Here is a 27595-nt window from a genome sequence, read left to right as displayed (position 1 = left end):
GACAACAAAATACACACACACACATTTCCTGAGACATGCGCAGATGCGTTTGTTTCTAATTTGAAATCCACAGAGTTGGCGACATAACCAGTGGGATAATTTTGCGTATGAGTAGCTGTCTAGGTTAACTAAAAGGTCGATGAGGTAGGTAGTCTGCAACACACAGCAAAAAGAATACTTGACAGAATCACAATCAATTGGGCATGAAAGAGTTTATTTTGATTACAGTTTCTCTTTTCTCCTTGCTACAGCCTCAATGATCACCTCTTAAATCTCTTTAAACTATACTTCATGAAATTATGTAACTCTACCCAAGTTCCTAATCACAAACAATGAAAATAATGAAAACATTGAAAACCAGCTGTAGTAATACCTTAAATCAACCAGGCAATTATCAGTTCCTCCGGATAGTTTACACGAGTTTCGATCAATTTTGACTTTCTGAGCCCACTATCTACGAAAGTAAGGTACTTCACAAATTTCGACTTTCGCAGTGCCCTGTGCGTATGTGGGTGGCTGGGGATGAATGAATCCAATAATGAAATACGAGATAAAGTAGCAAACTAAATACACTATACATCTTGCATCTTCTGTATCTTAAATCATGCATATGTCCATCTGATAAACTACCACCAATATTGTCCAGTAATGAAAATACTTACCGAATGTAATCTGTCTTCTGCAGATAATATGAAGCTCCAAACTCCAAACACAGTCTAACCTGGAACCGAGTGCGAGTACCGAACTCCGACATCATTTCCACAATAGGTAGATGTAGGTAGAGGTACTTATAATGTTATTACATCATGATTTACAGTAAAGAACGAATAATATTCCAATTTCACCGGTAAACGAAAAGTAACCCTACAGCCATCTCGATTTCGAGTAAGCTTTGTAGCTTCAAACGGGAACATCAAACACTAAACACTTCACTGAAAATACTAAATTACGCGATATTCGACCATCTTCAACGATTAAACGACTAAATAATGAAGAATAATTAATCGTAAACGACGTTTTCGCGTTGAAACCGGTTAATTTTACGCGAAAGAAGCAAGTAACAAATTTAAATTATCAAACACTTCTTCTTCTTGCCTCGCTGCCATTTTAACTTCCACTGAACGAAATCACAAACTTCAAAAAGTCAGAAGGTGAGCGAAAATCACAGATTTTTCGTTGCGGTTTGCGGTTCTCAAGCACTCGTGACGTCATCACCGGTACGAAGCAATCAAAAAATCAAATCAATCATTGATCATATTCTTTCTGAGCCAATCAAAATTGCACATTATTATCAGTTTTCTGAATTATTTTTGATTTTTTTTTCTTTTTGAAAGAATTTTAAATTTAATATAGGTACTTACTACTTAATTTCAAAATAAAATTGAGATCAAGAGTAATTCGAATTCTGCATTATTTTCTGTACCACTTTACTTCAAAGAAAGTACTTGTGAACTAAGACTAAGAACTGATTGATGGTCTGATCTCTGAATGATACTGAACGTAATAGGAAAAAGATCTTCACAGCTCACAGACATGAATAAAGTTTTTATTCGAACGAATTCTAGTAAAGTAGACATAGTAGTAAACCTCAACTTTCAATTTTTAAATTGAAATCAATTTCATTCATTTTCGTATTCGAAAAAACATTAATTATCCCTTCTATTACACCAGATACATAGGTACACCGCTATCCTAGATATCTAGATACGCCACCAAAGACGGTTATTCACCAAAGAGAGACGAACTTTCATATTATACGAGTATTTCGCAGCTTTCAGCTTTCCGCTTTCGTGTAAACAAGAGTGAATAAAATCATAGCAAACAATTTGCTCGGTAATAAATTCATCTCTCGCGTAGGTATTCGCGAAACAACATTGTTAAAATACAAACAATAATAATATCGGAAAATTAACCGAGTGAAAAATACATATTTTTACACATTAAAAAAACAGCCATTGTTTACGTAAGATTAGTAAGTTAGGTACGAGTACGAGCAACTTAAAAAATGTAATTATCATCGTGAAATAAGATACGTAGGTGTATTGGAATAGTTATCGTTTTCAAAGTTCGCTTGTTTCAGCATCATCTTGTTCATATTCGACGTATTCCGGTACGTAGTTTTCCGCTTCTTCGGACAATTTATTCAAGTAGTTGACGAACTGATCGACGATATCTTTGAATTCGGGAGCCAATTCAGCATCAGCCATTACTGCGAATCGTATTTCGTCGCCGTAATTTATTAACGTCATCGACACACCTACACAAGACACGTATATAATTAAAAACAAAATAAATTAGAATCAATCGGGTACCTAGTCTTCTACGTATCTATCGAGTTTCTGTTTCGAATTATACGAAAGCTCTTACAACGTAAAATGGTTTTGAATACGTCGAGTAATGAAGTTTCAATTTAGCTTCATTGAAAATAAACGCTGGTATGGTTTACACGATTCTATTCGATGTATGGTAGGTAGGTTAGGTACACATTTTAATGACGAGTGGCTTCGATTTTAAACCATGTCTACAACATGCTTCGTAGCTGTCTATTACGTACGTAATGGAAAACATACGCTCGTCTTAACAACTGAACAATATTTCAGAATGCAGAAAATTTTCACTTCGAAAACTTTTACTGTACAACTGAAGACTGAAACACAGCAGGTTTTTCATATTTTCTCGCAGAAGGCAACGTGAATCATCATTTTTGTTTTTACTTTTTCTTTCGCAATGAAACAGAAATGATACGCTTTGAAAGTGAACTGAGAATACAAAAAAGGAGACCTGACATTCAAAAAATAATTGATTAGTGAACCAAGGACGAAGAAAAGAGCTCTTTGGGGGGGGGGGATTACAAAATTCCTGAGTAGTCGTCCAAGTTTCAAGTATCAAAAAAATTTAAAGCATCTTTCCATCATTTTATAATTCGTTTTCAACATTTCATCAAGTAGGTATTTTTGAACAATTTTTTTTTTTAATTTCAATGTTTTTTAAAAATTATTGTTTTTAATGTTTTCCCATCATTTGAACAAGATTTTAAAGCTTTTCCAAGTAAAATTTTTATACATTTTAAAAATGTTTAAAAAAATAAAATAATCGATTAAACAAAAAATTAACCATTTTTCAAATCAATTCAAAAATTATTTCAATTTCTTATGAATGCTAAGAATTTTGTAAATCTTGAAAACAACAATTCAATTTAGTAACTTCAAAACTCACTAAAAAAAATTCAAACTTGAATTTCCCAAAATTCTGAAACATACTATTAAATTCACAATCAAAAAAATAATTCCAAAAGATTATTTCATTCAAAAATTCTCAAAAAGTTGAGGAAATTGAATTTGAAAATTATTTTGTTGATTCAAAAAGGAAGGAAATACTCTACTTGACAATTCCAAAAAATGGCCAAATTATAAAGAAATAATTTCATTAATTAAAAAAATGCATCCTTAAAGTTGAATGAAAAATAATTTTATATTTTTAAAAATTCCAATCACCTTGGAAATAATTTTATACATTGGAAAAAATTCAAAAATGATTTTTAAAAAACGCCATAAAATTAATTTTAAAATTCCAATTGAAAAAAAAATTAACTTCGAGTTGATTTCAAAATAATTTCACAAATTTAAATTGATTTTTCATGTATTTTTGCCAAATTTTAGAACTTTTCCATAATTTATTGATAATTTATGATGTTTTTAATGTTTCCAGAGTGTTTTTGTATCATTTTACACAATTTCAAGACTATTCTATGGATTTTTATCAAATTTTGTTGGAAATCAATTTCTTTTTGTGGCTTATCAATGATTTTAGTGCCTTTTTAAGCGCATTAATGACGTTTACATAAAATTTCAAAACTTTTTCATACATTTGAAGCAATTTTTAGTGATTTTGAGGCTTTTTTTAAAGTTTCAAAGTAATTATGACGCTTTTAACACTTTTTCATGGGCTTTTGGTAAATTTTCCAGAACTTTCTTCTTGAAAGTAACAATTTACTGTGTTCATGATCCTATTTTGGGTGTTTTACATAATTTTATCTCCTTTTCATGAATTTATGGAAAAATTTTTCTTGAAATTTTATTCGTTATAGCATTTTTTAGAAATTTTAATGCTTTTTTGAATATTTTTATACACTTTTAAAAAATTTTAAACACTTCTTCATGCATATTTTGATAATTTTCACATCATTTTCACATGTTCATTGATTTTTTTGTTACTTCTGAGTAATTTTTATACTTTTTTTGGTGTTTCAATATCATTTTAACAAAACTATATCACTATTTCGCGCAGTTTTTTGTTTTTTTGCGTTCTTTTTGCTAATTATTAGCGATTTTAATGCTTCTTCGAATTTTTTAAAATGTGATTTTAATTTCAAACAAGATTTTATCACTTTTTCATGCATTTTTCGAAGAATTTTATCGGAATTTCGTCGTTTTTTTTAGTAATTCTGGTGTTTTTAATGCTTTTAGAGTGTTTTTACATCATTTAAATACAATTTCAAGACTTTTTCATACATTTTTAGCAACTTTTGTGGAATTTTCATTACTTTTTGTTACTTAATATCAATTTTTATGGTTTTTTGACCGTTTTAAAACAATTGTAACACTTTTCTGAGCATTTTGAATAATTTTCAGAGATTTTTATTATTCTTCTGGCTGTTTCTGCATCATTTTTTATCTCTATTGAAACACTTTTTCGGTATTTTTGGCAAATTTCTGAAAAGTTTCATTTCATTTATTTCTTCATTTTTTTTTTCTTCGTCTTCAATGATTTTGATTCCATTTTGTAAGCGTTTTCCCAAAGTCTACATAATTTCAAAATTTTTCCTTATTTTTTTGGCAAATTTTAATGGTATTTCTTGGTTTTTTCAACTAAGTACAATTAACAGAATTTTTATCATTTTTCAGTGTTTTCACACCATTCCAATATAATTTCAACACTTTTTCATGCAATTTAGGCAAATTTCCTAAAAATTTAATGTCTTTTTGCTAACTTTTTAGCACATAATTTTTAAGGGAGTTTTAGATAATTTTGACAAGTTTTCCATACTGTCTTTTTTGTACAGTTTTTTTTTTTTTTTTTTTTAGCAAAATTTTACAGAAGTTTTATAACTTTTTCAAGATTTTTGATGATTTTTTTTAATATAATTTTTTTCCCCAGCATTTTTATACTATTCCAACCCAATTTCAAAAACTTTTTGGAAATTTTATCAAATTTTTCCCCATTTAATCACTTTAATATGAAGCTATTCAACTTTGAAAATTTTTTAATCCAAGAGAGATGAAAAAACATTTCAATTTTGATTGATTTCTTTGTATCTATACCTATTTTTCTGATTTAAATAAAATTTCTTCATCAGTCTACAGAAAGCTAATGGATAGTTACCTGGTGGATCTGAAACAAATCTGAATTGATTTAATCAGACCCATTGAACCGGATCAGATCTGGACATTCCATAGATCTGATCTGTTCAGACTTCATCAGATCCAATAATGGAGACTTGATTGGATCTGATCAGATCTGAGCAGCTTTAATTCGATCAAAACTTTGATTCTGCCAGACCTACTTATCGAATCTGATTTTAATCAGATCAGATCAAATCAAATCCGCACATTTCCTGAATTACAACTAGATTAGACCAGACCGGATAAAATCATACTAAATTACTTCATTATACTTAGGTGATCCACTCCTACCATCCGATACTTACTAACATTCGCTTGCGGAGGCCTCCAATAAATAAACGACTCGACTTCCTGGCCCCAAATCAACCTCCTCCTCCTCATCTCCTTATTATGCGGCTCGATCTGCGTCATCATCACCGAATACCTGGTCGACAACACGTACAACACGATCCGGGCCAAAATCGATGGAAATACTGTCGTCAAAATACCATAATCGTATTGCGAAAGCGACGCCAAATACAACGCTGTCTGCATGCTCAAAGCATCCTGCAAAGATAACTGCATCATGTGCAATCCATACAAAGCATCATCTTCTGGCAAGTTCATCGGTAACGAAAGACACAGTAATCCGCTCGAAATACGGTTAGCACTCCTCAGCAGCTGTTCTTGGGGAACGAATCTAGCAGTGGTTAGAATTTCATCGCAATATGGTAAATTGTTTCTTTGAAAATAATAATTCAAAGCGGCCGAAACGCAGTAAAGCTGTATCTCGCAAGATGCTACACCGGTTTTATCGCGAATCCGGCGTATTTGCTCAACCGGTATCGGATCCGTCCAATGGACTAGCTTTCGACCGGATAGAGATACTTTTTGGAGATGATGTTTGGGTAAATGGAACATGGGTAGGATTAGTTCATCTAGCAAGATTCTGGGAGCGGTGTACATGAGATGGAGTAAGTACAGCACTTCTCCGCAGCATCGTAGCAGTACGAAAAACCATTTCATATACGAAGGCGAATCGTATAAAATATGCAGTATACTGATGGGCAAATGTAACACGCATTTCACCGAGAACCACCAAGTCCATGCGACCATGATTTTGATGATAACCAAAGGATACAGGGTGTTGATGAAGCACCTGACGAAGAATCTGACCGTGATTTGTCTTCGTTTCAGTTGATCTCTCATCAATGCTGAGAATTTAACTCGAGGATCGGTTTGATAGTACTCGACTACTGTTGCGAGGTACGCGACCAAGCAGACCATGTAAAATTGGAATATATTAGGCGAGGATTTCAAGAAATACGGGTTCTGCAAAGGATCGTAAGCTTTCATCAGATCGTCCCAGATATCGGTGAAGTATCGACGTATGCGATTATACAGCATTGGAATATATCGTGGTTTGCGAAAGACGCTTTGCAAGATGTTCTCGATGCTGTCTAGGTCGTTTGGGTTGCTGATGGGTTGCAGAACTGATTGGTCTTCGGTGTCGACCATCAGTAAATGGCTGAAGCTGATACCGTCTTCGGATATGTAAAGGTGATGGACTCGAGCCAGGATGTAGAATTTATCCGGTTCTGTTGTGATTAGCATCACTTGCCAGGGTGGTATTTTGTTCCAAGGTGGTAAATATTTGGTTATGGCGTCGCTAACGTATTCCTGAAAGCAGAGATGGAGAAGATAGGTCAGTATAGGGCTTCGATTATACATACAAATAGGTAAACATATACTATAATAATAGGTAGGTAGGTAATGAAAAAATTAATAATTTATCTAAAATCTTAAGCAAAAAGCCACAGCTTCCGATGAAGGAAACTTGTTTTATATACTAAAGTTCAAACATCGCCCACGCCCACGCCCAGTCAGTCAAATGAGCTGAAATCTCGCAATGATTCAATTTTGCCATCTCACTCATCCCCCTCCCCACTCCTTCTCAGCACACATCCTTCATTTGAGAGCTTTCCTTTCCTTTCGTATAGCAGCTGTCTAACCCTAGGCTAAAAAGCTGTCAGTGTCACGAATTCGTACATCTACGTAGAGGAAATATTAGCTCGTCACGTTTCACTGGAGCGTTTTCCGCTCGGTCGTCCGCGTCGAACGTGTATAAATGGTTGATACGTAGTACGAGTAGGTACTCGTAGAAGCGAACATTTTCGCATGCTTTGGGTTATACTTAAATAAATTGGCCGTACGTCTTGGTAGGTACTACGAGAGATAGTATTTTTAGCATCCTGGGTTAGGTATTCTTTTTGCTGGTGAGAAAAAAATCCGCAACTCAACCGAATCGCTGTCAGATGTCTCGAGGGTGCGGTTCGTTTATGGAATTGAGAATTTTCAAAAAAAAATTAAAGAGTAGGTACCTATTTGGTTTTTTGAGCAAATGGAAAGGAGTGTTTCAGAGTTTGGTTCGTTTTTTGATATCATCGCTGAATTATTACTACTGACAAACTGACATGGTAAAAATTGGCGAAGGGGTGGGCTATGATGAAAAAGTACCTACATTTAAAAAAACACATAGATTCTTTTCAAGAGATAGGATGAGTAATTTAGTATCTTTTTAGCAACATTGATGGTCAAGGCAATTTTTGATCAAAGGGTTACTCAAGAATTGATTACCACTTTTTCAATACAGTGGTTCTCTTAAAAAAAGGAACAAACAAGTACTTCAGCAGTTAAGCCTACTCATTTATTATTAAAATAATTCCAAACAGAACCTCCAACTGATTCGCCTTCAAAATAATGAGTTATACAGCTTAAATGACTTCTTCGCAAAGTATCATCGTTGTTTCTCATCTTTCTAGACCACATTTCAGTGTAGTGGGAAGGAAAGGAGAGAGAAAAAGAGCTCAGAAAGGTCGGATGAAAAAACCAAGTTGATATTTGGACTTGGCACCCCTAAAACCCAAACAAACGATATGTCACAAGGCATTACCGTTTTTTTTTCATCTCTGGGGCCAAATTGGGGTGTGTGCAACAGGGTTTGGGAGGGCCAGCTCTGAAAATGGAGTTGATATTCGAAATTAGCACCCCCAAACACCCAACAAACGATGTATCGCATGGTATCGTGGTTTTTTTCTTGTCTTTCTTGACCACGGTGTAGTGCAAGTGGAAGGGAGGTAGAGGGAAAATGAGTTCAGAGAGGTCGGATGAAAAAACCAAGTTGATATTCGGACTTAGCACCCCTAAGACCCAAACAAACGATATGTCACACCGCATAACTGTTTTCTTTGACCTTTGGGCCAAATTGGGGTACGTGCAACAAGGGTTGGAAGGACCAGATCTGAAAATGGAATTGATATTCAGAGTTAGCAAACCCAAAAACCTGACAAATGGTATATCGCATGATATCATCTTTTTTTCTGATCTTTTCAGGTCAAATTGTATAGTGAAGGAGGAAGGGAGGGAGAGGGAAAATGAGTTCAGAGAGGTAGGATGAAAAAACCAAGTTCATATTCGGACTTAACACCCTTGAAACCCAAACAAACGATATGTCACACGACATTATTGTTTTCTTTGACGTTTGAACCACATTGGGGTGTTTCCAACAGGGATTGGGAGGGCCAGATCTGTAAATGGAGTTAATATTCGAAGTCAGCACTCCTGGAAACGTGAGAAACGATATGTCACAGGGCATCATCATTTTTTCTCATCCTTGGACCCAGGTATGGTATGGGTGGGTGGGAGAGGGGGAGGGCTTAGGAGGGTCAGGTAAGGAAACTACATCGATATTTGGACTTGGCGCCCTAAAATCTCAAACAAACGATATGTCACACGGCATAATCGTTTTCTTTGACCTTTGAGCCAAAATGGGGTGTGTGCAATAGGAGTTGGGAGGGTCAAATTTGAAAATAGAGTTGATATTCGGAGTCAGCATTCCCAGAAAACTGACAAACGATATATTCCATGACATCATTGTTTTTTTCTCCCTTTTCTAAAATAAATTGTAGTGAAGGGGAAAGGGAGAGAGAGGTAAAAGGGGTTCAGAAAGATCGGATGAAAAAACCAAGTTGATATTCGGACTTGGCGCCCTTGAAACCCAAACAAACAATATGTCACATAACATTACATTTTTCTTTGACCTTTGGGCCCAATTGGGGTGTGTGCAACAGGGTTGGGAGGGGGGCTAAATCTGAAAACGGAGTTGATATTCGGTCTTGAGACCCTTAAAATCCAAACAAACGATATGTCACACGGAATTACCGTTTTCGTTGACCTTTGGGCCTAATTGGGGTGTGTGCAACAAGGGGGGGTAAATCTGAAAACGGAGTTGATATTCGGACTTGGCACCCTTAAAACCCAAACAAACGATATGTCACATGGCATTATCGTTTTTTGACCTTTGGGTCAGGGTGTTTGCAACAGTGGTTGGAAGGGCCAGATCTGAAAATAAAGTTGATATTCGGAGTCTGCACTCCTATAAATCTGGCAAACGATATGTCACACTGCATCATCATTTTTTTCTCATCCTGAGGCCCAGGTTTGGGGTGGGTGGTGGCAGGGGGAGGGGTTTAGGAGGGTCAGGTGAAGAAACTACCTTGATATTCAGGCTTGGCACCCTAAAAACTCAAACAAACGATATGTCACACGGCATTACTTGTCATTTTGACGAACTACTCAAAAATCCCTCCCCACTCTTTTTTGAAATTAGGAGGTAATTTTTCCACTTTTTTAAATGCCACTCTGTTCTTCGATTTAATGCAGATTAGGGTTGTAAAGTTCATTTTGCTCCATTTATCGAGATTATGAGCAATTTTCTCACCCCCCCCCTCATCTCTCCCCCTCCCCTCCCCCCGTGACAATTTAAGATGGGACCATTTTTTTTCAAATATTTCATCGCAAAGGAGTTTACCACTGGGCAAATTTAAAATTCTCCCGAAATAGCCCCCATCTCCAACTCTGTGATGAAGGGGGTGGGGGAGGTTGCAATTTTTAAAATTCTACATACCAGCAACCCAGCTAGAATTTACGTGCGAAAGAATAACCCCTAATTGTCGTTTAGACCTTTTTTATGAATTGTTTAGCATTATTGAAAATTCTAAAAAATGTTTTTTTTCGAAACACTGCACCCCCTCCTACCCTCAATGAGCCCCAGGAAAAAATCAGTGATCACAAAAAACTTCTTTTTTCAGTCCTCCGCAACTTTTGTTTGAAATTTTTTTCCATATAATATGCGTCTTATAAAAATTAAAAAGTTCCAAAATGTGGACCCCTTTGAAGCCCCCCAAAGGGACAAGATATGCACGAATTTTATCAGGAACATCGGGATTATTTAAAAGCAAACATAACTGTACCTACATACAAAATTTCCCCTTCCCATGAATTTTGTTGTGTTTTGCCCTTTTTTTTAGGTACCTAAAAAGCATGTACCTACGATTAGTGCGGTTGAATGGATGAAAATAATGAAAAGCTTGCGGACAGTGATTAATTGGTGACACTGGGCGCCAGCATTTGACGAAGATAAATTATTATTCAAACGATAGGTATCGATACCTGCGCGTATTTTAAATCTAATATCGCTCGAGTCATCCACGAAACGAAATTCGTACAGAGAAGCAGAAAGAAGAGAGATAGGGTAGTGAGAAAAACCAACTTATTTACCCCAAGGGGGAGCAAGTATACGTAGAAGTACAATCTAATACTCAATTGTTAATTTTTACATCAGAAGTGGAGGGGGAAGGGCATAATTACAGTCGGATGAACCCCCCTCACAACGTTATGACCTGTCCCTAACACAGCTTCTATATTTCAATTCAAACTCATCAGACTGATCAGATTTCTGCTCTTGCTGCTGCGAATCTCAACATTTGAAAAATTAAATCAAAAATAAACTTCTCAACATGACGTTATTAAATCAGAGAAGGCGGACAAATGTATCACAGTTGTGATAAAGTACTCGTATATACCGAAAATATACCCATTTTATACACACATAGCAAGAACAAAGAACCATTATACACGTTTCCATGGTAGAATAGAACCCAGAAACACCACATTCTATTTTTTTTTTTTTTTTTTCAAACATCCCACAAGTGTCGTGTAAAACGATTTAAAAAGCTCGCTAAAACACATCCACCTTCGTACACACATGTATGTAGAAGGCACAACAACAACAAAAAAATCTCTCGTTTGATAAATAGCCTTACTTACTCGGATATTTTCGCTGGTTACGATTCTATTTCTTAAGGTCGGATTGGTCACATGAATGACGTGATTTTCTATATCAAATTCGCTGCTATCCCTGAACCAGGCGTAACGACCCCAGCATTGGGTTAAACTAGTCTTCATGTGAGGAAATCTCAACGTGCCGTCGCGGTTTTGTTTCTCTATTACGTCTTCCTGTGGAAAAATTTCCAAAATAATGCAGCTGTTAGAACATGGTTTCGCAATAAAATGAAAACCGCACAATGGAGCGAGAAAAAACACTACCTAACTTGATGATACGACGAGTACATGGTATTATAATGGAAAATGGGGTGCTATATATTTCAATTCTTTTGTTAGTTGGATTTTCTCGAGCGAATATAGAGAATTAGATGTGTATAGAGCTTGGTATAGTTTCAAAATTTAGAGTATTCGATAAAGAAAAGGGGAGAGAGGGAGTATGATATCAGTTTTGAAGCTTTTTAAGCATAAATAATGGATCAATTTCAAATTAAGCAGCAAAGAGAGTAACTTCATCAAAAAAAAAAAAAAAAAAAAAAAACATTAAAAATCACTACTGATCAATTTATCTTAAATCATGAAAAAATAAATAAAAAAATTGTCACCCAAGATTTGATATTAGATCACCGTGAAAAAAAGTATTTTAAATCACAAAAACAATCATTCGTTGTAACGAACTCCAAAAAATCAATTAGCTACCTACAAATAGAATTCAACACTAAAAACTTTTTTTACTCGTAATTCAAAATTATCAAGAAAAAAAATCACTACAATAAAGTTTAATTGAAATCTCGAAAGAATTTTTAACTGAATAAAAAAATAAAATAATTCATTAAATCACCACTGGAAAATTTAAATAAAAAAAAACATCAAAAATTACCAAAAAAAAAAAAATTAATTCGAAATGTTGACCAAAAAAACTCTAACTTCCACCCCTTTAAATTCAAAAATAAAAATCACGAACGGAAATTCGCCCCTAAAGTTGTCTCTGCTGACTGCGTACACAAAGTTGATTTCACTCTTTTAAATATGGTCTTTTAAAAAGCGAAAAATTTTCGCATAACAAAATGGAACTATTGGGAATTTCGTTCATCTTAGGAATTATTTTCGCCAACTTGGCAACAACTCGTAAGGTATTTTCAATAAATTGAAAAAATTATACAAAACGTTTGCCTGTTAACTCGATCGAATATTTTTAAAGAGCAGATCGAGTAAGTTTAAAAGCGAAGGGAAAAACTCGATTATAATTCTTTTGAAAGTTCAATCTTTTGAAAAAAAAAAAACTTTATACCTTACGAGAACTTTTACCATTTTACTTTCTTTCCTTTTTTTTTAGGAGTAATTTTACAAATATCTCGAGTAGGTAGGTAGGTATATAAGACGTATTATATTTGCGCGAATAAGGGAGCTGTAGAGGTATATGCCGTGTTTAATGTTATTAAAAAGCTTCCTTTGCAATTAGGTGGGTATTGAACATGTGTGTCGAGTGTCGACAGAGTAATATGTACGAAAGTTTTTAGGGTTACAGGTATTTTGTAATAAGGTGAATTTTTCGAGAGTTTGTTTACTTAATAATATTTAATGTTTTGGTGTAAAAAAAAAAAAAACGAGTTCTGGAGCTATTTATACTTTTTGACTTACATTGTGCGATAGGAAATTGTAAACGTAGGTACCAAAAAAAAGGAAGCTCATGCACAAGTCTGAAAATAAAATGAAACTCACCATTATCTTTTGCTTCACCAATTTCTCATCGCATTGCCCTCGTATTTGCAAGAGAACGCTAATGATTCCTTGACACCGATATGTATCCATGGCTGATCTGACTGAAAGATGCCTGACCACCTCCAGATCTGGATACCTTCTCGTCAATCTGCGAAGCCATAGGAATCTGCAGATTTTTACGTCTGAAAAATACGAACGAACGAAAGCATTAATTTTCAAAATGATGAAATAGCTTCCCTTGAGATGACTACAAAAAAAATCAACACAACATGCCGAGTAAAATCGTTGATGTTCAATAGGTTATGAGCTTCTAAAAGTGAAAAAAAAGGAAAATTCAGATTTCAAGAAAGAAGAGTAAAAATTTATAAACAATGAGAAAATTTCTCAATGCTCTAACAGGTATTGTTTTTTTCAGTTCTTTAGAGAAATGTAAATTTACATAGTAGAATTGGATCAAAAGAATTTAATAAAAAATATTGAACGAAAACTTGAAAAATTCCAAAAAAAAAATTAAAATGTAAAAAACTGAAAAAACTGATTAGATTAAATTGAGAATTTCTATCTCTTCAATTCACCTTCCCATTCATTGCATTGAACAATCGTCATTCCGATTAGTTTGATGAGAACAGGGGTAAGAGAAAAGGTTCTCATATCAGTTACATCAGCTTTTTCTACAGAATTTGAACTGTTTTCAAGTTTTTTGCTCGACTCTTGTCAATTTGGTTGCATATTTTTCATTGAACTGACAACAACACTCGAACCAAAAAAATAAACTAAAGTAGAAAGTCTGCAAGTGATTTTTATTTCATTAGAAAATCAGGACCTTGACAAGAGCCATTTCTGAGGTACCTACAAATATTTCATCAATTTTTAATCGTTATCAACTTTTTTAAAATAAATTTTGAAGTTGTTTTTGGCTAAAATTTCATCGGTTTGTATAATTTTCTATAATTTCAATAAAGTACGATTTAAAATATTTTATGAAAAATTTGTGCTAAATTTGGCTACATTTATTCAGTTTTTTTGATCATTTTTATTAATTTTAATTTTTTTTTTCGATGTTCCAGTTTTTATGATTTTTTTATGTAAATTCTGTTGAATGTTGACAAATTTTTCAAAAATGTCTTTGGTGTTAGGTAATTTTGATTAATTTTCATAATATTTAGGTGTTTATTCCTCGTTTCATGATTTTTTGCAAAATTAGTGAGGGAGCAGTTTTCAAAAAATTTTATCATTTGCTAAAATTTTGCTCGTTTTTCGTAATTTTTAATGATTTAAATCCTTCGTAATATTATGTAGAAAGCAATTTAGAAAAAAAAAATTGTTCCAAATGATTTTTCAACTCGATTTTAGGACCCTATTTTCCAAATTTGAGACCCTTAAAATCAAAATTAGCTCTTCAATATACCCAGTTATACTTGTAAGAGCAAGTGGATATTTTACGAGAGTTTTCGATTTAAAAAAAAAATGGCTTCCTAAGTTTAATAGGCGTCGAATCAAAATGGTTTGAACTCAAACTTTATAACAGCATCATTTTGAGAATTTAGCTTTAATCACGAAAGTTTAATTTTCTACGTTTAAACTGTATCAGATTTCGACATAATTATGGACGTTGAAATTAGTATTAAGGGGTCCAAAGGGCTCAAAATTTAGATTTTCGACCATTTCCCAATTAGAAAAATTAAAAACACGTGCTCAAGACAGCAAACTAGTGATTCCTAGGATATGTCAAGCGTCAAAAAGCCATACTTATAGAGCTCATAAAGTATTTCTTATAGTCCCAAAATTTTCAAAAAATTTCCCAAAAATGATCGAAAAATACGATTGGGCTGCTAAAACTTTGGGAATCATGTTTTCCAGTCACAAGTCGATTTTCCTGAGGTTTGAGCGCGATTTCGAGTCTGTGTATCCAAAAAACTATTTTTTTGGCTCAAAATGTAAAAAAAAAATGCCCAAAAATGGTCGAAAAATCAAAGATGCGATTGAGCTGTTGCAATTTTGGGGGTCGTCTTTTTCTGTTAGCCACACGACACTTGATGAAATTTTGTAGAAATTTCAAGTTTCAAAAATGTGCTGGAGGCTCCAGTAGTTTCCAAAAAGTCGCTGGAGGCTCCAAAACGATTTGAAATCTATCTGCATTCTTCATTGAGTATTGAAATTAGTTTACAGAATGAATTTTGGCTTTCCAACTGGGCTGGGACCAAACTGATAACCGGTTTCTTACTTATTGGTTGGGTAGACATTGTAAAAAAAATTTGAGCGAAATCGAAGGACATGACTCAAAAACGGTCGAATTGAGGTAGAATGGCCCACCCCACATTATTTACCTTTATTTTTTGTTTTTAAAAAACTTTATTAACGGGTATTAGGCCGGATTACAAAAATAAATTTTGCTGGACTTTGTTGAGAAAACAAAAGACATCATCGCTGAGGAAGGAGACATTCTAGTCAGCTTTGATGTGGAGTCCTTGTTCACCAAAGTACCCCTGAAGGAAACCCTGGAATGCTTGGAGGAGTTGTTCCCTAATGATTTGGCCAAACTCATTGACCACTGCCTGAAAGCCAGCTATTTCCTATACAATGGAGAATTCTATGAACAAAAAGATGGAGTAGCTATGGGCTCACCTCTCTCCCCCAAAGTGGCAAACTTCTACATGAAAAAGTTTGAGGAAAAAACCTTGGAGACAGCAACCTTGAAACCAAAGATCTAGCTAAGATATGTAGATGATGTGTTTGCTATTTGGCAACATGGAAGAGACAAACTGCAAGAATTCATACAACACCTGAACAGCATTCATCCAGCCATAAAATTCACTGTAGAAGAGGAGAAAAACAATGAGCTTGCCTTCCTAGATGTTAAACTACACAGAGAAACTGGGAAGAAACTGCAGCACAATGTATACAGGAAGCCCACACACACCAACAAATACATAAGGGCAGATTCCCACCACCAGCCTGCATAGAAGAAAGGAGTAATCCACACTCTAGCCAAACGTGCCAGGATAGTATGCCATGAAGAAAACCTAGAACAAGAACTGGAGAAACTTACTACCATTTTCCAAGAAAACGGATACAACAAACAGCTGATCAAATCAATAATCAGACAAACTGGGGAAGAAAGAGTACCTAAGGAGGAACCTGAAGAAAAAGAGAAGATTGTGATAATGCCATAATTATGTCCAAAACACCACAGGCAGGATTGGAAAGCTGCTCAGGAAACATAACATAAAACCCGTGTTCAAACCTCTCAAAACCATCAAAGACACAATCCCCTCAACAAAGGACAAAGTCCCCTTGTAAACAGAAGGAGTATACAAAATAACCTGTGGATGTGGAAAACACTATGTTGGGCAAACTGGAAGACAGATAAAAACAAGGATAAAGGATAATGAAAGTGACACAAGACATGCAAGGGTGAAGAAGTCAGCTGTGGCTGAACATTCAGCAGAATGCCAAAAGACAGTGTACTTCACCAAAGCCAAAGTATTGTCAAGAGAAACAAGGTGGACTGGCCGAATGGTGAGAGAAAGCATCAAAATCTACAAGCATGGCAACAATTTCAACAGAGAAGACGGTTTCACCCTACCAAGAGCATGGAAGCCTATACTCCAAAAAAGACAAATCTCAAGAAGCCACCAGGCTGAAAATTGGGAAGAAAACCTCAATCAAGGACATACCCAGGAAATGGGACAAAGACAGAACCACACCCCAGACTCTCACTCAGAGGACCACACCCAACACAATGAGGGAAGAAGCCACACCCTTAGTGCTGGGACCAATCAGGAGAGAGACCACACCCAACTTGGACCTACAACTAGATCTCAATCAAGAAGGAACCCTCAGTGGTGAACACTGCTCTGAAGAAGCTAGATGTAATTCTTGCGAAATATTAGCAAAATTTATTTTTGTAATCCGGCCTAATACCCGTTAATAAAGTTTTTTAAAAACAAGCAATGAGTGGCCGTATTAGTTTCAAAACTCTTATACCTTTATTTTTTCACACAACACACTATGTTTACTTGTTTAGGCATCACTGACCAACCAAAGGAATCCATGTAAAAAATTAATTCCGTCAACCGATAAACCGAATACCAAATTACTTTTTTCTTTCTCTAGCCAAATTCCTAGTTGAAATGTCCATACATAAAGGTTACATTGTGGGAATATAAAGGGTTATACTAGTATAAAGGAATAGATAGGTAGGTAGGTAGGTAGGTAGGTAGGTAACTCTCGTAACACACATACTATAAAGGGGGGAGCACCAAGTCTGCAGGGGTTGTGTTTCTTTTGACGAATAATAAATTAGATATGCTGCAGCCTGCTCGGCGCTTCGGTGCTTATGTGTATAAAGAGCCCATGAAATGGTTTAATTTATTAGCATTAGCATAAAGCATATGCACGCGGTGTACACGCGACGGGATTACTAAAATATGCCAAGATTCGAGATTCGAGAATGGCATCTTCTTTCATACACAGGTACCCAAAGTACATAATCCATACGCTAAAAATGAAATTAATTCGATATAAATGGCTGGGAAAATGACGAATATGCACCTCGACGAGGTTATATGTATACGATATTTTACCCACCTACACTTTGACTTGTAGACCATAATTCACGAATATTAAAAAAAAAAATACTCATCTTACTTACACAAATAAACGAGGCATAAAAACGGTATCAATAGAAGAAAGCCGATAAATACGATAAATGTGTATATCGCGTTTACCAATAATATAAACGCATTGCGTTTCGGTGGTTGATCCATTTCCTTAAAAATTGCTTTTTATTGATCACATTCTTCCAAATTTGGTTGTTTTTTCGATTCTTCTTCGCCTGAAACACACGAGCAGAGTGGATAATAAATTACTTAGGATACTGATAAGTGATAACGCGAAACGTAACGTAACGAAAATAAAGTTTGAAATTTTTCGTGAAATTTCAACACGTTAATGCTTTTTAAAACTCGACCGAGCTTAAATAATTTAAATCCGCGATAATTTTTTAAAAGCTGTTGGTTTAAAATCTACTCGTATTATGGAAACCTTTTTAGACGGGCGAAAGATATGAAATAAAGGTACCCCTGGCCCATGCTATAGCTTAATATTAAAATATTCCCTCTACACATGGGATGAACATTGAACAACACTGTGTGTAGAGCACACCTACAACTTTCATATACGAGTGTACAATGTACATCTACCTTACATAATATGGTACATGGTACCTAATCTTTCGCTTGTTGTACAGCTTCTCTCATCCCTTTACGAACGAATACGTAATAACGAGAGTATAGATATAGAAGTAGGTAGGTACAAGACTCAAAAAAGCCCACATTATGGGAGAAAAAAAGTTGTAAATGCGCAAACTTATATTAATTTTGAGTTGACGTAATACAACGTACGTACGTATGTAGGAGGTTTAAATGAACACCTGTTGCATTCGCAGTGAATTATTTTTTCTAAAAATCGAGCAAAGTAATTTCATAAAGTTTCGCAGATGAGACAGGTGAGACGTGAGACATACCTAAACGAGAGATTTGCTTACAGTTTTGAAATTTCTCGGTAATTTATTTTTCATACAGGTAGGGAAGGGTAAGGTAGCTTGTGGACTCATCGCTCGTGTAAATGTAAATGATGAAAATTTTACAACCATTCGCCTAAATTACACTGTTGAATTTTCTTAGTAATGAATAAACGAGCTGTAGATAAATTGTGTAAAATGAAACTTGGAAAAAATAATGGGTAATGAAGGGTTGGGGTGGGAGGAGGTGAAAAATTAGCTCGAGTTATTCGCGAATTTTCGTAACTTTGAAATAGTAGGTAGTTTTTTATGTGCTGAGGAAAAAATTATAATGTAAATTCTTCCTTCGAACGAAAAAGTTTTTCAAATGGTGGAAATTTTTTCGCTGATTTGGAGCGACAAAAAAAAACGAGATTAAAGTGTTAACGTAGGTATAATCTAATCTAATAGGAAGTTGGTGAATTAAATCGCTGCAGTTGATAATATTCTCTATATTAGGTATTATGTCACTTATTCTATCTCACTCGAAAAGCATTCCGATAAAATTCAATAAATTATGCTGGCTAATCTACTAACTACGAGTATAATCCAGTGAATATTGTTCGTCGTCGCAAATCGCGTTAAATAATACCTTCCAATCGTTCTCTCTGGGTGAATTTTAATTTTAAAAAGCGTGTATTTCATGATTAATGACAATTTCTATATGATACGTGAGGGGGTTCCATCTCGATTCGAGCAAAAAATGAGATTTTTGAGATGGGGGTTTTCCATTTTGCTCAATTAAACGCCTCTGGTTTGTCCCAGTCTTTCTGTGGAGGAGGAGGGGGGGTCTATTCATTTACCCGACACCTCGTCTCGATTTGAAAATTGATAAAAATTACCATAAGTGCTATTTCGAAATATTCTGTTTTCGAGATGGGGAACTTTAAGAGAGAGATGAGCAGTATTTTCAAAAATTGGATCAAAATTCAAACAAAACGATCTTTCTGAAAAATATTTTCAAATAGATATTACAAAAGGACGAAGGGAGGGTGGGAGTTTGATCAAAAATGAATTTAATACATTACATGCTCTAAAAACCCAAAAAAGCACACATGATCCGAAATTTTCGATTAGATAGGCACCTATTATGAAATTGAAGGATCTAAGGGGGAGGGGGAGTGTCAGGAGGTTCGTATCAAGAAAATACTTCTGAAATCAAAAAGCCACAAGTCGTGTGAGATTTTTCTCTCTTTTTTTTCAAAATTTGAGCACTCATTGTGGGATTTAGAGGGCTCGTACTAAAAACATTGGTAAAAATTCGAAATCAGCTGTACTTACCAAAAACGCAACGAACGATACATTTATATTACATGATTATTATTTTGTTTTTTTCAAAAATGGGCTTGGGTGGGAGGAGGGAGAAGGCTCATGCCTTGTCGTACCTGAATTTAAGGAGAAAATTGTAAAAATGGTCTCTTTAGAACAGATTACTTTATAGAAATTTTTTGAGTAAGTACTTAAGTATTTTCGAAAAATCGATCCTAAATGAGGAGGGGGGGGGGGTGAAAAAATCCCAAGCCATTGAAAAAAACCACATGCGTATCGGATTACTTATATGTTTTCAAAAGTGCTGATTCAGAGTCCAAAGATGATTTGACCCTAAACTCAAGACCAGGGCTTCTCAGAGAGGATAAATTCTTTACATTTTGCATGGCCCTTTTTTGTGTTGAGCTATAAGAATTGAAGAAAATGAAAGGATGCAACCTTTTGAGGCTAGAGATGTCACTATTACGACGATGATGATTGTACTATTGATAGATTTTTTGATCTTAAAAGCTCCCTCTGAAGGTCTATAGTTTTTATTTTCAAGGTGAAAAAGGTTATAAGATGTAGAATCAAAAACCTAGAATGATACTCGTATCGTAGGTACTTTTCAAAGTTTTAGGGCTCAACTCATTTCTCTAAGCTGCTCAAGAGGGTTTATTTGTGATCTCAGTCGAACTCGGGAAGCCAGACAGGTAAGTAGACGACCGTAAGGGAGCTAGACAGGTGGGTCAGTGACCTCAAGAGATCAGAAGATGGGTCAATGACCATAAGAGATCGGGAAGACAGACAGACGACCTTGAAAAGCCATATTTATGGGTCAATGACCTTCCGAGGTCAGACAAGGAGATCGCCGATCTTTGGAAGCTAAACTGATGGTACGTCAGGGACCACCAAAAGCCCAGGCACAAGGGCTAATGACCTTAAGAGGACAGACAGACGACCTTGAGAAGCCAGACAGATGGGTCAATGACCTTAAAAGACCGGAAAGACAGACAGGTGACCTTGAAAAGCTATATTTATGGGTCAATGACTTTTCTGATGTTAGACAGGGAGCATCAGTTTAGCTCCTCCAAAGATCGTCAGTTTCCCTGTCTCACATCGGAAGGTCATTGAACCATAAATATAGCTTTTCAAGGTCACCTGTCAGTCTTTCCAGTCTTTTAAGGTCATTGACCCATCTGTCTGACTTCCCAAGGTCGTCTGTCTGCCATCTTACCGTCATTGGCCCTTGTGCCTGGACTCTCGGTGGTCCCTGACGTACCATTGGTTTTTTTTTCAAACACCTCAGACGCACTAGGCGCCGAGGGTTTGTATTTATTTAAAAGAAAAAACAATCTTAATTTTAGGATTACTAATATTAGCTATTCTATAATACAAACTATACCTTCACCCCAAAATTAAGATAAGGGGCGGGAAGGGGAATGGGGGGGAGGTGAAACGGATCGTCCACCCTGACCCAAACCCCTAGGCGGTTGCCTAAGGCTCAATTCCTGCCAAGTTTCAGGAGTCGTTATTCACACATACCTGTCTGACAGCAAACCAGGCCCCGACCCATCTCTGGGGTAAGTTTGAAGAGGGAGAGATTTCGCCTAGGGGTGGTCCCAACAAGTTGGGGCCCCTAGTTAAAAGGCCGAGAGTACATTGGGATATTTGTGGGGCAGTCAGTGCACTTGCTACTTGCTTCTCACCGACCACCCACAATGAAGATTGTTATGTTTTTCTACACTAAAGCTAGGCTATTATAAATACAGTATTAAATATCCTGATCCAGGTTGCGTCTTGGAAAACTTTGACGTCTGGATGTTTTCTGGCTTCTTTTTCTTCTATTTCTTTTGGATATGATATAATTTTGGGGGATAAAAAATAAAAGAAAAAAAAATATTTACAAAAAAGGGAATTATTTACATTAATAGATTTAAGGGTCATACTTGAACAAACTAGCTTAAACCTGAAAACCTAATTACAATTTTACACGCAAAAATATGAGGTGGAGCGTGTCTATTTATAGCAAAAATATGAGGTGGAGCGTGTCTATTTATAATTCTTCGGCACCAACCACCTTTTACAAACTAGGATAATAATAAAAAATTTATATACATCTTAAAATATAGACAAAAAAATCGGGATTCGGGTCACTAATCGGGTCACACATACCATTGGTTTAGATCCTAAAGATCGTCGGTCTCCCTGTCTCACCTTGGAAGGCAGGTCAATGACCTTAAAAGACTGTAAAAAACAGGCATGCAACCTTGAAAGGCCATATTTATGGGACAATGACGCTGAAGTGAGACAGGGAGACAGACGATCTTTAGGAGCTAAACTGATGGTACGTCAGGGAGCACTGAGAGTCCAGGCACACGGGTCAATGACCTTAAGATGAAAGACAGACGACCTTGAGAAGCCAGACAGATGGGTTAGTGACCTTAAAAGACCAGAAAGCCAGACATGCGACCTTAAAAAGCCATTATTTATTGGTCAATGACCTTCCGAGGTCAGACAGGGAGACCGGCGATTTTTTGGAGCTAAACAGATGGTACCTCAGGGACTACCAACAGTCCAGGCACAAGGGTCAATGACCTTAAGATGACAGACAGACGCTCTTGGAAAGCCAGACAGATGGGTCAATGACCTTAAAAGACCAGAAAGCCAGACATGCGACCTTGAAAAGTCATTATTTATGTGTCAATGACCTTCCTAGTTCAGACAGGGAGACTGACGATTTTTGGGAGCTAAACAAATGGTACCTCAGGGACTATCGACAGTCCAGGCGCAAGGGTCAATCCCCTTAATATGACAGACAGACAGACGACCTTGGAAAGTCAGACAGATGGGTCAATGACCTTAAGAAGACATATAAAGATAAACGGCCTTGGAAAGTCAGATAAGCACGAAGACAATTTCAAAAGTTCAGACTGACGGGTCAATGACCTTAATGAGCCGGACACACAGGTAGACAAAAATTCAGACAATTGGGCCAATGACCTTAATAAGTTAGACACCCTTGAGAGGTCAGAAAGATGGGTCAATGACCTTAATAGGCCAGAGAAGGAGACAGATAACCCCGGGAAGCCAGACAAGGCCACAGGCAAACATGAGAGGCCAAACAGACAGATCAGCACTATCAGCAGACAGACAAAAGACCTTGAGAGGCCAGACACATCGGTCAATGACCTTAAGAGGCTAGAGAAGCCAATAGACAACCCTAGGAAGCCGGGACAGGCAAATGGACAATTGTTAGAGTCCAGATATACAGGTCAATGACCTTAAGAATCCGGACAGGTGACCTTGGGAAGCCAAATTCTAGACTAACGGGTCAATGACCTTAAGAAACAAGACACGAAGAGAGGCGAGACGATCATGTGAAGCCAGACTGACGGGTCAGTGACCTTAGAGGCCACACTGGCAGACAAACGACCTTCCTCTTAGGTTTTCAAAATCATTCAAGCTTTCATTATTCATTCTTCAAAATCGAAACTGGTAAGTATACCATTAAAAACCCATAACTTCAGATACTCATGTAACTGTTTTCGATTTAAAAAAATTTTCAACCCCTCCCCCCTCTCTCCACACTAAGGGACGATTTTTTCGAAAATACGTACCTACTCTCAATGAAATGTGTACTAAAATGTGAAGAGAGATGTTCAAAATGCACACTTGGAGAAACAATAATTCTACAACCCATTTTTGTGTAATGAGGCCATTTCCACCCAAATTCTAATTTGGCTTATTGTTTATGACCTCTTTGCTCCCCCTCCCTATTTTGGTATACTTTTGAGGGGAAAAAATATTGAAAATCAGGCGACATAATCGTTTTTTACATATTTTTCAACAATGTTGATTTCAAATTTTAGTCCAAGTATTTTTTCAGTACGAGCTCCCTAAGCCCGATATGAGCCCTGCCCCCTCCCCCATTTCAAAAAATTGATAAATTGGTATCCTAAGCGGTATGCTATGGGTTTTCAGAGGTGCAAATTTTGACTTTCGAATCGAGGAATTGAAATCGAAGGCTTTTTACAAAAGCCATCAATCTTTCAAAAAAATATCACTACCTTCCAAGGTGTTTTACCCCTTCCCCTTCATTTGACTTTTTCGTGTTTTTCCATGTTTTTTCATTTTTGGGGGAGGGGGATTTTGTATTCGAGTCAATTATTGCGAGAATGAAACAACTTTTCAAATGAAATATGGAGAATTTGGTTTTTATTTTTAGCAGTAATTTTTATATTTTCTTACGTGTACCTTTTTTTCATGTTTCACTATTTTTCAAGCAAAATTGTAAGTAAGTTTTATGCCATTTTAAGCAACTTAGCAGGTATTTTAAAGTAATTTTTCAACAGTTTTTGAGCCATATTTTACAAATTTTCTGATTTTTCCTCAAATTTAAAAATTTTTTCAGTCCAACGAAGAAAAGGCTGGAGTCAAAAGATAAAAAACAAAAAATCGAAAGAAAAAAGCAGTACTACATTACAACATTTTTCGAATTTTAACAATTTGAAAATGTGATTTTGGGTCATGAAAAATTCAAGATTTGACATAATTGGAGCTAGAAGCTGAATTATTCGAGACGAATGTAAAAAATTCTTAAATAAAATCACGAAATTTCCCTCAAGGAAGTGATAAGGGTGAGAAAGGTATCGACATAAACCCCTTTCCTCCCTTCCACAATTCATTCATAATCCAATCACAAAAAAATCAAACCCTCAACAACAACAATCTGATCGTTGCTTTAAAACAAACACCATCGAACCCTCGCTGCCAATAAATAATAAGTCAACGTCACACGCACGAACAGAGCTGTCGTCTCATTAGAAAATTTTATTTTAAATATTTACAGTGTCAAATGTCAATAACCCATATAAGGAGTTTACACTCGATTCCACCATCATATAATACACATGTTTAGGCTACACATTATACACACAAGAGTATAGTAGTCGAAAAGATAGAGGTTAGGTTAGAGGTGTGTGTAGTGTATACTTAAGTACATATAAGTATATTATGGAAAATACAAACAAACTCTACACTTTCCCAGTCCCAGTCATTATTTCGTATATAAAGAAAACTAACACGTAGTAGGTTAGGTATACTCGAAAACTTTGGTTGTTTTTAAACTTCGGCAAAGTTTACATTTGAACTACCTTACTCACCACTTAGGTATATGTGTATAAAACTTTATCGAAAATAATTTGCTGTTATTAACATGTCTACAAGTACGATTACATACTCGAGAATTTGAGATCTTGAATGGGTAACAAAAAACAATAAAAGGTGCAAGTAGGTATAAAAAGAGGTAATAAGGGGGGGGGGGAATACACACATACGAGTATGTGAGACGAGCAAAGGTGGGTAAAAAGGTAATCTTTATACGAAATCACGTGTTTAAGCGAAACGATAATGAATTAAAACGTGATAGGGATGAGAAGAAAATTACACACGTAATGATCTTATATAATTTTCCAAAACTTAACACAGGTAAGTATAGGTATATCTTTCATCTCGATAGGTATTTTAGCTACAATGAGAAAGAACAGAAAAGTGAAATTTATCAAGGTTAAGACTATACACTGAGAAAAATTTGAATAGTATAAATAATCATAATATATAGTAAACGTGCTCCAGTTTGGGCATTATAGTCAAAATTACTATAACTATAGTAAATGAAATACTATACGTATGGTAATATTTACTATATTATAGTATTTTTTATTATAATTATAGTATTTCATTTACTATAGTTATAGTAATTTTGACTATAATTCCAATACTGGAGCACGTTTACTATAAATTTATTGTAATTTATACTATACATTTTTCTCAGTGTATAGCGATAACATAACCTACTTATGCGTAGCTCAATATCAATAGGTACTATAAATGATAGAAAAAACCTCTCATTGTAATAAAAGCTGATAAAAATGCATCATTAATAAAGCCTTGATGGGAAATCCCAATTACTACCTAATGTGCTTCATATTGTACGAAAAAATATGTCAAAATGAGGCATTTTTTTCGAACCAGATTCCTCGAAAGAACAAAGTTGTATTCGAGTAAAAAAGTAATCAAGGTAAAACGAGTATTATCTTGTAACAAAAAATTCAAAGTCAAAAGTTTCTTTTTTTCTTAAAAGTATTCCCATCAATTACAAATGTCAGCTTTACGTTTAAGTAGGTAGGTGTACGAATACGAAACAGAATCGTTTTCGTTTCAGGTTCATTCATTTTTTATCGCGAATTAACTATTGATAACAATTTTGTACCCAAACCAACCTTTAGATCTTTTATGAGTGAATTGATAACGACGATGAAGAATGAAGCCAGAATGTGGACTCGATGAGACGTTTGTTGGGTTTTGAGAATATTGCATCGAAGACTAACAAACTTACGAATAGTTTATCTCGAGTTTCGGAAATAAATATTTGTATTATTAACACCAAAAATATGATTCGACTTCCGTTATAATTGTTTAATTTGTTCGTCGTATAGGCTTCGTTATCAATCGGTTGAACTGATTAGAAAACTCGAGAGTTACTTAACCTATCGAACAAACCTACTCGTTGATCTGTTCAGAGTATCTGAGACTCAAAAACCCCTCAAGAAACGGTTTCGAACCTTATTATTCTTATTAAAGCCTTCGTATAAATACTTCCAATTCCAAACCACTAATAAACTATAAAATATCAACCACCATCGATGAAAATTACCCATAAAAATATAAACAAATAATCTCTATCAACTTACCAATTTTACAGAAGAAGATGACTTTAAAAAAAAAACACCACACAACACACGATGAATTCCAATCACCACGAAAAGATCACGATAGGTAAGCTCATCTCTCACAGTATTAAAATGACAAAAAACTCGAAGCTTTTGCAATTCGTTGAATATTTCGCTGGAAGCGAATTGTCTGCTGTTGGTAAAATTTAACAAGAATGAATTGAGCCATGAAAAAATTGATAACGTTGAAAACTAACCTTTGCACTCCAGGGTAACACATTATCGTGAAAATCCCTACGCCGAATGTGTTTTCGAACTAAAAAAAGTCGTATAAAACTCGATGAAAATAGATAATGAATCACGAATTCACGTTTAATAATGCAGTTTTTGTTTTCAGTGCGTAGATTACCTATCGTATTTGTCATCGTTTTTGCGAAGAAGGATCAAAGTTGGTTCAAGAAAGGCGGCTTCGTATCAAGTGTTGTGCAATTAACCGGTTCGGTTGAGATGAAAATACCTGCGATGACGACAATTATTATTCGTTTATCTATTCTGATAATCTTTTTGTTAGTTAAAAATTAAAATAATCGAAGTTTATAATTCGAGTGCATCATTTTGCAAAGTACATTATGTCCTACCTACTTACGTCAATTGATTAAATTTTGCATGCTGATAAATGATTAGTATATAGTGATTTCTGTAATGATAAAGATGAATTGGTAACATTGAATTACAATAACAAAAATGCTATGAAATTTTCTCAA

General features: G+C 35.4%; 1 protein-coding gene across 3 annotated transcripts; it reads right to left on the bottom strand.

Annotated features, from left to right (window-relative positions):
- Positions 1 to 1525: 1525 nt before the first annotated feature.
- LOC135847047 (uncharacterized) lies at positions 1526 to 27230 on the bottom strand. Of its 3 annotated transcripts, XM_065366431.1 has the most exons (7): positions 27089 to 27230; positions 26853 to 27024; positions 17941 to 18123; positions 13287 to 13468; positions 11550 to 11738; positions 5708 to 7061; positions 1526 to 2257 (listed from the first exon to the last, which is right to left on the bottom strand). In XM_065366431.1, the coding sequence occupies exons 3-7, from the start codon at positions 18053 to 18055 to the stop codon at positions 2061 to 2063; spliced, it is 2037 nt and encodes a 678-aa protein (XP_065222503.1). In that variant the 5' UTR covers positions 18056 to 18123; positions 26853 to 27024; positions 27089 to 27230; the 3' UTR covers positions 1526 to 2060. The 3 variants fall into 3 exon arrangements, with proteins under 3 accessions (XP_065222503.1, XP_065222502.1, XP_065222504.1); XM_065366430.1 differs by having other exon boundaries at positions 26853 to 27216; XM_065366432.1 differs by lacking the exons at positions 26853 to 27024; positions 27089 to 27230 and having other exon boundaries at positions 18017 to 18123.
- Between the last annotated feature and the right edge of the window lie 365 nt (positions 27231 to 27595).

This window comes from Planococcus citri, chromosome 5, assembly GCF_950023065.1.
Source record: "Planococcus citri chromosome 5, ihPlaCitr1.1, whole genome shotgun sequence".
In the NCBI taxonomy this organism is placed as follows: Eukaryota; Metazoa; Arthropoda; class Insecta; order Hemiptera; family Pseudococcidae; genus Planococcus; species Planococcus citri.
The sequence above is the reverse complement of the archived record's forward strand: the minus strand, read 5'-3'. Positions and strand labels throughout refer to the sequence as shown.